This window comes from Lissotriton helveticus, chromosome 7 (assembly GCF_964261635.1).
Source record: "Lissotriton helveticus chromosome 7, aLisHel1.1, whole genome shotgun sequence".
NCBI classification, from domain to species: Eukaryota; Metazoa; Chordata; class Amphibia; order Caudata; family Salamandridae; genus Lissotriton; species Lissotriton helveticus.
Window position 1 is genome coordinate 642,117,016 of NC_136068.1, and position 13,689 is coordinate 642,130,704.

The 13,689-nt window shown below is 44.6% G+C and overlaps 1 protein-coding gene across 3 annotated transcripts in view; it reads left to right on the plus strand.

Annotated features, from left to right (window-relative positions):
- Positions 1 to 13,689, plus strand: part of LOC144768886 (dynein regulatory complex protein 11-like) — a 743,718-nt gene that overhangs the window by 303,382 nt on the left and 426,647 nt on the right. For all 3 annotated transcript variants that reach the window (XM_078652900.1, XM_078652898.1, XM_078652899.1), the window contains 2 exons: positions 960 to 1,052; positions 13,487 to 13,545. In XM_078652900.1, the coding sequence (XP_078509026.1) occupies positions 960 to 1,052; positions 13,487 to 13,545 (152 nt within the window). The remainder of the gene's footprint in view (positions 1 to 959; positions 1,053 to 13,486; positions 13,546 to 13,689) is intronic.

The window sequence follows — 13,689 nt, forward strand, 5'->3', positions numbered from 1 at the left end:
TCCTAGATAGATTCACAACAAAATATAGTACATTTGATTTAGAAAATCTTACAGTTGGAAGTCTCAAGGTAGGAGATCAGCTTGGAGAGATGACTTCTGATTGGCTTTAATTTGGGTCATGTATATTGAGGAGATAGGAAGAAAAAGTTTGGAAGTAAGACAATGTAAATAGGTGACGGTGTACATTGCTGTTTTGCTACCGATGGGTGCGCAGTCTGATGACGGGGATGAATTCAAGCATGTGAATCTATGAAAGATAGCAATGCTAGAGAACCTGAGTTACTGGTAAGTAACTTTATTTCTTCTTCACCCACAAAAAAACTTAAAATGTAGAGGTCCACTTGGTGCCCAGACTATCATGGAAAGATCATCTTCTAATACATAGATGAGGACAGTCAGAGAATAGCTGCTCCATACTTGTAAGAAAGAATTTTGGTATGACATCTGAACATAACTTTTAAGTTCAACTCAGCATTCCCTCCTACTTCAGGGTCCTTTTAAGTTGTCATGTTTGGTTGCAGTGGGAAACCAGGTTATGAATCTATCTTAATTTTAACCTCCTTAAAAAAACGAATCCTAAATTGTTTAAAGTTAACTTTCATAATTTTATTTAATAATGTCCTGCGTTTCTGACCGGCAGATTCCATGAAGTGCCACCCATTAGTTAGTATAATGTAGTTTGTGCATTTATTTTCCTTATTTTACAACTACACTATTAGGGTTGTGGGTAGGGCATTCTCAGTTTTCTTTGGTCCAGGGTAAAGTAGGGCGCTTGGCTTCGTCTTGTGCTGTCTGGTTCCACCCCTTTTCAATAACTACCTGATAATATCCTTTTCTAATAATATTGCTTAAATAAGACTGGAGTGCGTCCTTCATGCCCTTTGCTTACTCTGTGTTTACTCATTCCACACCTTGTACTGGTTTGCCAGCACCCCCTAATCCTGTTTTTAACTTCCCAGGTAGACGCCCTTATGAGGCAGGAACTTGAGACCTTGAAGATGGCTGTCGACCGAGACCAGAGCAAACCTCGGAAGGGCAAGAAAGGGGGCAAGGTCAGAATTTTTTGTACAAATCTATAAAATCTTGCCCCTCACTCATATCGCTGCTCAATACGTCTACAATCAGTTTTGCATCTTATAGAGCTGCTCTGTTACCCCCCCCCACATCAATAAAGTGTAATCCGTACACAGTACTGGACTGTTCACTCATGCTCCAGTACATGCTTAATTACTCACGTCACTATACGCAAAGCTTACATAAACTCCAACTTGTAGTCTGCAAAGCTAGCTTATGCTGCATAGTGTGTAGTGCACTCAACAACACACCTTAACCTATACCTCACATGCAAACAGAGCATGCACTACACCTGCCATTAACACTCTGCATTTCATATCCCACTCTCACTCTGCAACACAGTTATTATTCACTACATTGCAATTTCCATTCTCACTTAGAAACTCACCTTCCACTTTTACTCAACAGTCACCAACCATTAACATTCAGGAGTACACCTACTACTCACACTCAGCACCTCTTCTTCCACCCACTAATGCCAAAGCACCTGCTGCACCATATGTTGACTTAGAGTTTGTAATACTCCCATACTCACTGCTATACTTACCCAGGACACTCAGAACCTCGTCCACCACTCACATATAATATCAAACCTACGATTCATACTCTGGAGTACACCTGCGGCTCACACAGGTCTCTACACTTACCACTCAGAACTTAACCTACAAAACGTACTTGGGGATTAATATTCCACACATAGCTAATACTACTGCCTTCGCCTACAGTTCGCACTGCACAACTACTCCTACCCCCAACTCCCCAGCTACAGCTGCCACACACGCTTGAAATTACAGGTACACTCTCACACCACTCCAGACCTTTGTACTCCAACCACTGCTTTTTGTATTTACACTACCCCCTGCACCCATTTCTCACATTGATTACCACTCTATGTTCTCACACTCCACACGGTGTCCTACACTCATAGTCCAAGACACACACCACTCTTACATTCCAAATCAACCCCATCTCCTATACAAAATGTTACCTTCATACTTCCCACCACACTTTAATCTCATGCTCCACTCCCTCACCATACTCTTCCCATACCCTAACCTCACACTGTGTAACATATTCTGTTCCCACACTTGAAACTTCATCCCATACCCTGCTTTGATTCTCCACACCATTTGCTTCTCACACTCCATACCATCCTTCCTGTCACATTAGAAACCATTCTTTCCTCATATTCCTTACACACCATATTCTTTCATGTAACACAGTGCTCCCACACTGCACACACTTCACTAATCCATGCCACATTCTAATGGCACAGTAAAAAACACAACGCACTTTTACTCACTGCATTCTACTTTGAGACTCTGTACATCACCAACTGTCAAAACCTACCATACCAATGCTTTCATCGTCCATATCTTACACTCATTGTACACCACACACTACTATGACACACCATATCACATCATTACATACCACACTAGTCTCTGCTTTCAGACTTGATCCCTCGTGCACTACCCTCACAATGTACAACACCCCTACTTTCCCCATAGAGAATCCTTTTCTCACATGCTACCTCACACTCTAGTGTCACAATCTACACCACACCATACCTCACACTCCACGGTGGTCTTCTATCACTCTCTCAATCACTCTCCACTGTCACACTCCACAGTGTTACCTCTCCTAATCAACAGCACCTCATAATTTCATGTTCCACCGCAAACCTCATGTTCGAGCCATGTGTGGCTGTAGATACATGCTGTGCACAATCTTGCCATCTGGTGTTGGGCCCAAATGTATGCACTTTGTTTTTCTTCACAGAAGTCTTTCAAGAAACGAGGGACTGTGACTCCTTCTCTTGCTGATAGTGCACATGGTCATTGACTCCATTGTTAGTTTGGTTTCTTTCCGGCGTTGGGTTCGGCCGTGTTCGCTAGTGCTCCAGTACGACACTGTTGCGGTCGCCACTGTTCCTCCCCTCTGTCAGTATTGTTATCAAACACATTTCCTATTACGCTCTTCTCTGGTCTAGGACTGAAGCTTCACTGGGTGACTTTCAGGCCAACCGCGGTCCACATGGGTCTCCGGGGTCTTCTCCTGTCTCTCGTCAGAGTCTGTCCTCCATGTATCAATGGTGATGGCATGGGGGCCAATTCGTTACTGTCTTTACAGCCACACTTGGTGCCCTTGGACAGACCTCCATCAGGTCTGCATTTGTGTCTATCTCCCAAACACAAAAAAGTTGCCTGTAAGGCCTACTGCTCCATCCACTCCCTGAAGACCCTCCTTGACCATCATACTCGATGTCTCAAGATGTTGCCTAGGAGCAGAGAAGACATACCGGGCCTCTTGGTCTCTGAGGATCTCAAGGGGGAACATCACCCACCACCTTTGGCATCAGATGAAGGGCCCTCATCCCCACTGACAGCTCCAGGTTTGATCTGGAGATCAATGACTTGCTTCCGGCACAGACTGTTGTGAATACAGACTTCCCTTCCCCTCACCACTGCACTGCACTGCTCGCACGACAGTAGACCCATCATAAGTATCATCCTTCGGCTCTGGAGTCTCAGAGACCAGCTGCCAGAACATTGCTACCTTCGGGCTATGATCCGCACCAACCACCACCTTCAGACGTAACACCCAGCTCTGATTCAGTGTTGAAGAGACTGTTGAGGCCAACACAGTCAGTGCTGGCCACGTCCCCCTCGGCAAAGGCCTGCTTATCAGAGCCGACACCTTCGGCAGCAAAGTTAAAAGTGGCCTCGGAGCTGAAAGCCTAGGGGCTGACATCAAATACCGGCCTCAGCTCTGGAGCTGTCAAACCGATCATCCACACACAGCAAGGGAAGATCGATGCAGGCAGAAATACCTTGCTATCCACCCCAGATGGTCCAGATCCTATCTTGCACCTCAGGGTCTGGCTCTCAACCTTCCAAGCATCAGCTATCCTTTGAGGAGGCTTTGAACTTGCAATCTCCTTCCAAGTAGCACAAGAAGACAAACAAGACTAACTAGCCCTTTGCCATTTTCTCTTCTCTAGCTCTCCACTCTCCACAGCGCTCATCTATCTCCCACCCCCCCCTCCCACCCCCCTCACCCCCAGGTGACCCCATCCTTACAAATCTCAGGGGTCTCTTCACTCCGACGTGGAGGTACAGGGGAGAGGGAATGCCTTCCATACACCTCCATAAGGGGATCATTAGGATTCCCATAATGCTGACCCCAATTCTGTTCCTCAGGGCCCTAAATAAAAACATTCTCTCAGAGCACTTCCACATAGTCACTCTTCAGAATGTCATTCTGCTACTGCAACAAGGCAACTTCATGGCTGCTCTTGACCTGACAAATCCCATTTCCACATTCCAATCTATCTGGCACATCACCAATAACTCAGGTTTGCAGTCCGCAGACTGCATTAGCTATTCAAGATGCTCCCTTTCTGAGTCACCACTGCACCCAGGGTGTTCACCCAATTTCTCGCTGTAGTGGCCACTCACTTGCGCAGGCAGCGCATCCATGTCTTCCCCTATCTGGATGACTGGCTCATCAAGAGTGTCACCCATCAAAAGTGCCCCAAACACACACTTGTCACCATCAACCGACTTTGCGAAGTAGGTTTTACTATCAACGTCACAACATCCCACACCTAACCCCTCCTGATCCAGCCCTAACTGGGGGCATACCTCAACTCGGCAGTTGGCATGGCCTATGCAAGTGTTGCCAGGATACAGTCATTTTGAGGCTCTCATCCCTCTTTTCCTCCTAGACCGACCAGTCACCGTCAGGACAATCATGCAACTCCTCAGCATGATGGCCTCCTGTATTGCCATAGTACCCCATGCTAGAACACACATGCGTCCGTTGCTGGAGTGCTTGGTGCACCAGTTGTCTCAAGCGGAGGGTTATTGGGACAATCTGATGTTGATCTGCCATCGCACTTGTCACTATCTGCAGTGATGTAGCAACAACAACCTGTTGCAGGGACGGCCTCTCCTCAACCAAGTTCTTCCCAGAACCATTACAACGGACGCCTTCCTTTTGGGATGGGGTACAGACTTACAGGACCTGACTATCCAAGGCCAATGGGATCCCAGTTACCAGGGTCTCCACAGCAACTACATGTGACTGCTAGCTGTTCACCTAGTGTTGAAGTATTTTCTTTCTCACTTGACCGCAAAGTAGTTGTTATCAAGATGGACAACATGACAGCCATGTATTATCTCCAGTTGTAGGGTGGCACATGATCTTCCCACCTCTCTCACCAAGCCCTGTATATTTGGCATTGGACTCTCCGCCACACGATCCATCTGTTAGCTGAGTACCTTCCGGGAGTGGACAACAGCTTTGCCAACCTCCTCAGCTGGATGCATCAAGTCCACGAGTTGGAACTCCCCCTGCAAGTTCTCCTCCAGTACTTCCACCGATGGAGCTTCCCTGAGATAGCCCTATTCTCCACGGCAGAAAATGCCAAATGCCTAAGCTTGACCTCCAGGTTCCACACCCACTGTCCAACGGCAATGCACTATGGATGAGTTGGTCAGGGATATTTCCCTACGCTTTTCCTCTTCTCCTCTCCTTTTTAGGTCTCGCCTAGCGCTATGTGAGGCATGCAGTATGTACTGTAGTGTGGAAGCTTCGTGGAAGCTCTGCCCACTATCTGCCCATTGGCTTTTGTCTTAAATGCTGCCTTCCGGTTGGTTTGATGCTTGTTAGTCCCTCCTCATTCATCGTTTGTATCCTTTCACGCCTATTGGCCCCTTAAGTCCTAACACTATTTTCTTGCCTGTCTCCCCACTCCACCACCCCCTCCCTCAGTCTGTGACTTCTCTCCCTCCCCCGCCCCCAACTCCTGTTCTTGTTTTCTTGCCTGCCGGCACTTCAGCTTTCATCTTTATTATTGCCACCTTGAAATATACAAGTTCAAGATGCGTGCTGTACAAAAACTTCTCGTGTTTAATGAACTAAAATTTAATGCTACTCTAAATATAATAAGACTCTAGGCAACATTTGGGGAATGCATGGCAACTGATGCCTCTTAGTTCACAAATGGCATTGTTGTTGGGTGGGAGGAGCGGCAGTGTTTTAACTCATGCTTAAAACGAGCACTTTTAATAACTTCCTCTCAATTCAGTGCTATAATCGTGTGTACTGAGGTGACGCGCTAAAGAAATGCACTTTTTTGAATTCTGAAGAGACATTATCGCACATTTACATCATGTTTACTGTAAGATTAACATGCCGATCGATTTAACGGCTCGCCCACTGGCTCGTAAACGATTGGCTCGTCTCCGGCTGGTTCTACCTGCTAATTAATATATTGGCTTGCGCACCTCTAACAAAGAGAGATGAATAGATACATGACAGTGAGCCCGGTAGATGGTAGAGAAATAGACTGGTGCAGACAAACAGACAAAGTCAGTCTCCATTGCCTCACATCAGAATCATCACTTTCAATAACCTGGAACTCTGCCGGCAACTCCTGCATGCCCCAACCTCTCCCCCCTCACCTATTCTTAGCAGAAGCAGCAGATTCTGAGCTGTGCCCTGCTTGTGCAGAGGAGCACGTCAGAGTCTGAAGAAGCGCTGGGATCCCTAGCCTCTCCGGACAGTCACCTAAGCCTTTCGGGTGCCTTCACACTCAGGATAAATGAATACATTTTGTTCTGTGCTTTAGTCGCCCCTCTTGAGCACTGTCTGGTAGATGGAGCTCTGTGTTAATATGCACATTCAGAGAGGTGCTTGTGTACAAACAAACAACAGCCACATTACTGTACATTTTGAACATGTAGTAAAATACCTGCTCATTGAGTACCTCATTGGCTGATCATTCCATGGCACCTCCAAAATTACATCTGGACACATTTGCTCAACTGTAAGTAAAACACTCCCTTCTATGGGTCATTTAACTACTCGGGGCTTTGGGGTTAGGTAACCTACTTTGGATGCTGTGTAAAAGAGTAAATGCTAAAATGAATGCAATGAAACTAAGCAACCAGTACTGTCTAAAACACTGTGAAAACTGACACACATTCTGGCATTTTGTTTAGTTAATGTCGATTTTCTCATAGATGCGAGTAAAGTTCTCCTAATATCTTAATGAAATCTGCACACTTTTAACTAATAGCACCGGGCGACCTTTGACAACTAGGCAATGAATATATTTTTATGTACCCCCGAAGCCCCTTTGCCCCCGCGGCAAACTTAATTGCCTCCCAGTGTTTGGAGGATAACCAAGACGCAGGAGAGTGAGTCAAATAGTCTAGAAAATGAAAGAGAAGCCGGGATACTGATTCACATGCTCTGATCTCGATCGCGTTGGCTAGTCTGTAAGCACTACTTTTATTAATGAGTTTCGCATTAGTAAAGCACCACGGTGTGCATGTGTGGCGACACTTCACCCATGAGGTACGTGCCAAGCAATTGTTGACGCAATCCACACTTTGCGTCTTTTTCAATATATTTATTACGAAGTGCAGGACCTTTCTAAGGGATTTTGCACACTACATACATTCACTCCAAAAATAAAACGTGTAGGTAAAAAACATTGCCATTTACTCCGTCAATAGTTCTAACTCACCAATGCGAGACCTATTTGCATTGCAAATGCTTGTTGTAGTTTGGAGGCTTCAGCAAATTTCTCTCACCTTCATTCTGCTGGCTCCCACCTGGCCCCCAACCCCGTTTCACAACTCTGCTTGAACTCTCAGTGGTTATGCATGAGAGGTTTCCCAACCGGCTGGACCTTCTCATGCAGAACTAGGGCGAAATCAAGTACCCAGACCCCAGGTCTCTTAATCTTGTGATTTGGCTCCTGAGGTCCTAGAGTTTTCCAACTTAATGCTTGAGCAGTCTTAAGAAGGCATGCAGGCATACCACCCGTGCCTGTTATGCTGCCAAGTGGAAGAGGTTCATGTACTACTGTCACTAAAACTACATTGAACCTTTAGCAGCCAGTATATTGTCTGCTACCTATTTCCCCTGTAGACTTCTGGTTTAGTCTTAATTTTGATACACTTTCACATGGCTGTTGTGGCTGTCTATCTTCAGAAGCAACAACACATTTCACTCTTCAGAATTCCAATCATCAAGGTTTTCACGAAGGGTCTTAAAAAGGTAATTCCTCCTTGTGTTCCAGTGCCCCCCACAAGAACCTCAACACTGTCTTGGCAAGAATAATGGGTCTTCCATTCAAGTCCCTGTACTCATGCCCCCTTCAGTTTCTATCTTTGAAGGAGGTGTTTCTAGTTGCCATCACTTCACTCAGCTGTGTCAGTGAGCTTCAGGCACTAACCTTGGAAGATATTTTTTCCAGGTCCACAATGATAGGGTTGACCTCCTTACCAACCCAAACTCCTTCCTAAGGTGGTCTCTCACTCCTATCTTAATAAATCCATTGAACTCCCTGTTTTTCCCCACAACTTGATTAGGTTGCGGAACAGGCTCTTCATACTTTAGATGTTAAGCGATCCCTCATATACTACATTGACAGAACCAAACACTTTAGAAAGTCACAGCAACTCTATTTTGCTTTATTTAAACCCCACAAAGGACACACCCTACCCAAATCAGTCAGTGATATTTATAAAGATAAACAGTTATAAAGCACAGCAAATGCCCATTGGTGTCTTGGTGCTGATGTCTGTAAGAAACTATAATGTGATGAAATTAAATAGAAGGAAACTAGAGAAGGGAGGAAAAGAGCCAGGATTTAAGATGTTTCAAAAAATGCTCCAATTTAGCTGACCTCGCAGATGCCAAGGCATCTGATTCCAAGGTAGGTGGCAGGAGTGAACTACCACAAAAATCTTTTTTGGTTTGGGGAAATCACCATTTTGGATGTTGCGGTACGCAAACATCTACTTGTGGTATACCATAAAATCTTTTCCCTTAGATACTCCAGTCCAGTGCCATGGTGAGCTTTGTGTATTTGCATAGGGCTTTAAAGGCCGCTCTCTTTTTCACTGGAAGCCAATAAAGCTCCTCTAATGCCTTGGAAACTGAATGGAATATCTGGATTTTCTTGACAAGCCTTGTCGCTGCATTTAGCAAACTCTGTAGTTTATTCAGGTGGCCTTTTTGAGTGGCCAAATAAAGGACATTACTATAATCGCCTTGACAAGACTAGATGGATGGTAAAGTGTATCCAGACATGCTTGCTAAAGCTAAATGGACCTTTGCCCATTCATCCTAGATCGCACACCACTCACAAACAAGCATTGTCATAGCCAATAGGTCTTGCCTTTGGTACCTCAAAAGTGTCTTGCCATGAAGCACATTAACTGTTTACAATTGCAAATATTGCAGAATTTCAATATATGTGAATGCGCTCTCTGAGAAAGTGATATTTTTTTGATTGTTTAAGGAGATGACACAGAAAAGCATTATGTTCTGAAAAGAGAAGTCTCCTCCCTACTTCCTCAATGTGCACTCATTCCAAATATTCAGAGTGACCTGAACATGAAACATGGTTGGGCTAAGATAATTGAGCATGTGATATAAACACAGAAAATGATGGGGTAACTTCCCTTGATGGCTGTGCTTATTATTGATTGGTTAAAAAATATATGTATAGCCACAGCAGAGTGGAAAAACTGAACTCTAGAAATACAGGAACTGTTGGTATGAGGTGTGAGTGTGTCCTACACTTAATGAAAAAAAGAGTTCAAACCAGCGAAAACACAGAAAATGCTAACACGGTTCGATTATGAATTTAGAAGTTCACAGCCTAACCCGCTTGGAATGTGAATGAACAATTCGCAACTTGACCAAGCAAAAAAACGGCCACAGACCTCCCTACGTTACCCGAGTGCAGATACACTCCATATGCTCCCCTACCTCCCCAAAAACAATGCTTCCTGGAGCTTGTTCCAAACGGTGGATGAATTCACTATTCGCAAAATGCTGATGTCCTTGAAACCTTCTAATCATTACACCGACCCTTTACCTGCGAACCTGTTCCCGGTAGTCAGATCCTCCCTACTAACACTCTGGACCAGGATCGTAAATGCTTCTCTCAGTCAAGGTGATATTCCTGATTGCCTTAAAGCGGGCCAAGTTACCCCGATTCTAATGAAATCATCTGCTGATCACACGGATCTTTATAACTTTTGCCCAATTTCCAACATCCCCACCTTGGCAAAGCTACTGGAGAAATGTGTGCTCGCCCAACTCTTTAACCATATCGATCATTTCCACCTCTTGGACCATTGTCAATCTCGTTTCCGCGCAGGTCATAGTACAGAGTCAGCGCTGACGCACATCGTAGATGATGCACTTAGAATGTTGGACCATAATGAGGCCTGCCTTTTGATCCTTCTAGACCTGTCCTCAGCCTTTGATACAGTCAAACACGATAACCTAACTGTCTTCCTGGAACGTAGGATGGGGTTGTCTGGGCCTGTACTTAACTAGTTTGCCTCTTTCCTTCACAATAGATCACAATGCATCAAAGTGAACCAATCCCAATCTCACCTGGACTTCCCGCACCAAAGGAGCGAACTACCAACTCAACATCCTCAGAAAACTCAAACCCTACCTTCCTGCTCCCGACCTTAAGGTTGCATGCAAGCCCTAGTGATCTCAAAACTAGACTATGGTAGTGCTACGCTGTGTGACTTGCCCAGAGTGAGGATGGCTCCTCTTAGGGCTGCCCTCAATTCTGCTGCTAGGCTCATAACTGGCACCCAAAAAATCAACCATATCTCTCCAGACTTGTTAGCCCTTAATTGGCTTCCTTATGAAGCCGGATACACTTAAAAATCGCATGCATGGCACACTAAGCCATCCACCACCAGACTCCGCTACACCTTGCGCTGAAATTGGTGCCCTCACGTGGCTCGAGAGCCTCCAGAATTGGCAGCACCCTATTACTTAAACCCCATAAATTGAAGAAAAAAAACACCTACAACCGTGCCTTCTCGGGTATGGCTCCAAGGATCTGAAACTCCCTTCCACCCGAACTCAGGACAAATCCTTCCACGTTCCTCTTCAATAAAGAAGCCAAAAGGTTCCTAATGAAGAAATTCTTACCTCAGTCTGGCCTCGCCACTTGATGCCGTGGCCTTACTGTCAATCCGTGGCCCGGCGGCCTGGACCATTTGAATGCTAGGCCTTTTTCATGTCGGTGAATTTTCACCCTGTATATTATGGCCTTGACATTTTATAACTCAGGGGAATGTGTGATCACTTTTGACTGTGAAATCTTAGCTGTGCTTACCATGTTGGACACTTAAGGTTCTGAAGGAGGTTTTGACACCTGTGACTGTATAATTTTTACTTTGTTTATTTTCTCCTGCTGTGATATTTCATTTCATGTATATGTCTCCTCTCTGTAGTTACTCTTCGTTGTTTACATTTACCCTCTTGCCTCATATATTGTAAATCGCTCTGATACCCCCGGTGGTCATGTTCGCGCTACAAAAAACTTTATAAATAAAATAAAATAAATAAATAAAATAAATGGCAAACTCGCAAGCTATGAGACCACACGCCATGTAATTAGCGCATGACAATGATATATTTAGCCCAAAACCACTAACCATGTCTACAATGGCAGGCTGTAAGCTCTTAGTAAAGGTTTGAATGCCAAATCCCATCTGCCTTGTAAACGTGGTCAACCTGATCACGTAACATGAAAATGGAAAAGGTATTGCAAGTAAATAAACTCTTCGTACATGGGAAGATAAAGGGGCATATCGATTGTAAACGAAAAGAAAAACACACCGAAAGCCATATGGGTAAGTCTCCATTAACTGTCCGTGTTGAAATGGCCATAAAACAGTGAATTTTAATTAAATTATTGAACAGAGAACAGGCATTTCTAAACAGAGTCCAAATAACTACCTGTACCTAACTGAAGGGAAAACTAATAATGTCTAAAAGACGGATTAAAAAATCACAGGTGGCACAGTCAGTTAAGAACATGAAGAGTCTAAAAGTTGCCGCGATTGATCCGTGTAAACACCAAATTCAAAGAGTCAACCTAGTAAATAAAGAAAGACGAGCTACCTATGTTTTGTGTGCGCTACATTACCCAAACAAGCTGCAGGGTGTTGTGGGGAGGAAGGCACGGGAAGATTACGTGAACTGTAAGCAGTGCTGGCGAGGAGAGGGCAGTGCTGGCGAGGAGAGGGCAGAAAGAAAAAGTAGTGCTCTCAAACAAAACATATGTCCACTAATGAAAGGGTCCATGTATCAGGTGCGGTAGCCAGGGCAGTAACAAAACAGCCACAAGTCAGGACAAATGTAAACTATTCACCAATGAAAGCAATGGAATTTGTAAAGGCAGACCAAGGAACCAATGCAAAAGCAGTGGGCATGTGTGGGTATGTTCCAACCTCACAGAGGGAATACAGCATACCTCGCAGAGCAGCGCATGCATGCTGACTCTAGGCTCGACATAGAAAGGAGCCTCCATGGTCTTTCTAGGGAGCATCCTAATAGTGGACATATTCAAAGCAGCTACCTGGTCCACACCACACACCTTTACCAAATAGTACTGTGTGGGTGTGCTAGCTCTTCAACAAGCCAAAATTCGCCAGACAGTACTTCGGACACTTTTTCAATCTACTGCAATGGCCATGCGCTAGCCACTGATATTTGGAAAACTGCTTTACACTCTATGCACAGCATTTTCATCTGCAGCCACACATGCCTCAGATGGTAAATGTTACCTGCCCAGTACACATCTGTTTGTGGCATGTAGTGCTGTAGATTCACATGCGGATGCCTCTCCAAATGCCTGTGGCTATTGCAGTAATCCTTCTATCTTAATTTTCTTTTTTGCATGGCCATCTCTATGCATCACTTCTTTTCGCACAGTATCCTCACCTGCCGTCCTGTAAAATAATCTCATAATAGAGTCAATGACCATGCGCATTACCTGCAAAAGGAGGAGTCACATTACCTCTTGCATCAAAAGACTTCTTCGAAGAAAAATAACTTGCACACTACCGGGCCCAACATTAAATGGCAGGAGTATGCATAGCAAATGAATCTACAGCACTGTATGCACAAACAGATGTCTACTGGATCAGTAACATTTTCCTTCCACACTCTGTGCCCTATTCTTGCATTGCACACAACACATACAACCATACTCCAAAATACAGCCAACGTTACATCCTCTACTACTCTGCAATCTTACATTTTATATTAGTCCATATTTACTCACTCCACACCTCACTACATTCTTGCATTTCCCACCCAGATCTTCTATCACACTCTACATCACACCCTAATACCAGTCCATACCATGTCCTACAAACACTCTTCATCACATCCTGCTGTCGTATCCACCACCAAATTGTACTTTGACTTTGCACCACCCCTGGATTTTACACAAAAATCTTTATATATACACGGACAGTGGCCATATTTTCACTGCACCTTCGATTCTGTTAGGTTCTTTCAAACTTTCATGTTTTGTCTGCTTCTTTTATCTCACCAGAAAAAAGGAAAAAAGAAGGGTGGAAAGAAAAAAAAGGAAAAAGACCTGACTCCAGATCGGTAATGCGTATCCCACAACACCTACCTCTCTTCCTTTGTAAAGGAGAAGCCACTCTGACTGGCCCCCTCATTTTTGTTGCTTTTGCTATCTCATTTGTCACTATCATTCTTTCATTGTTCCTCCTCTTCACACTCTCTCGTGTG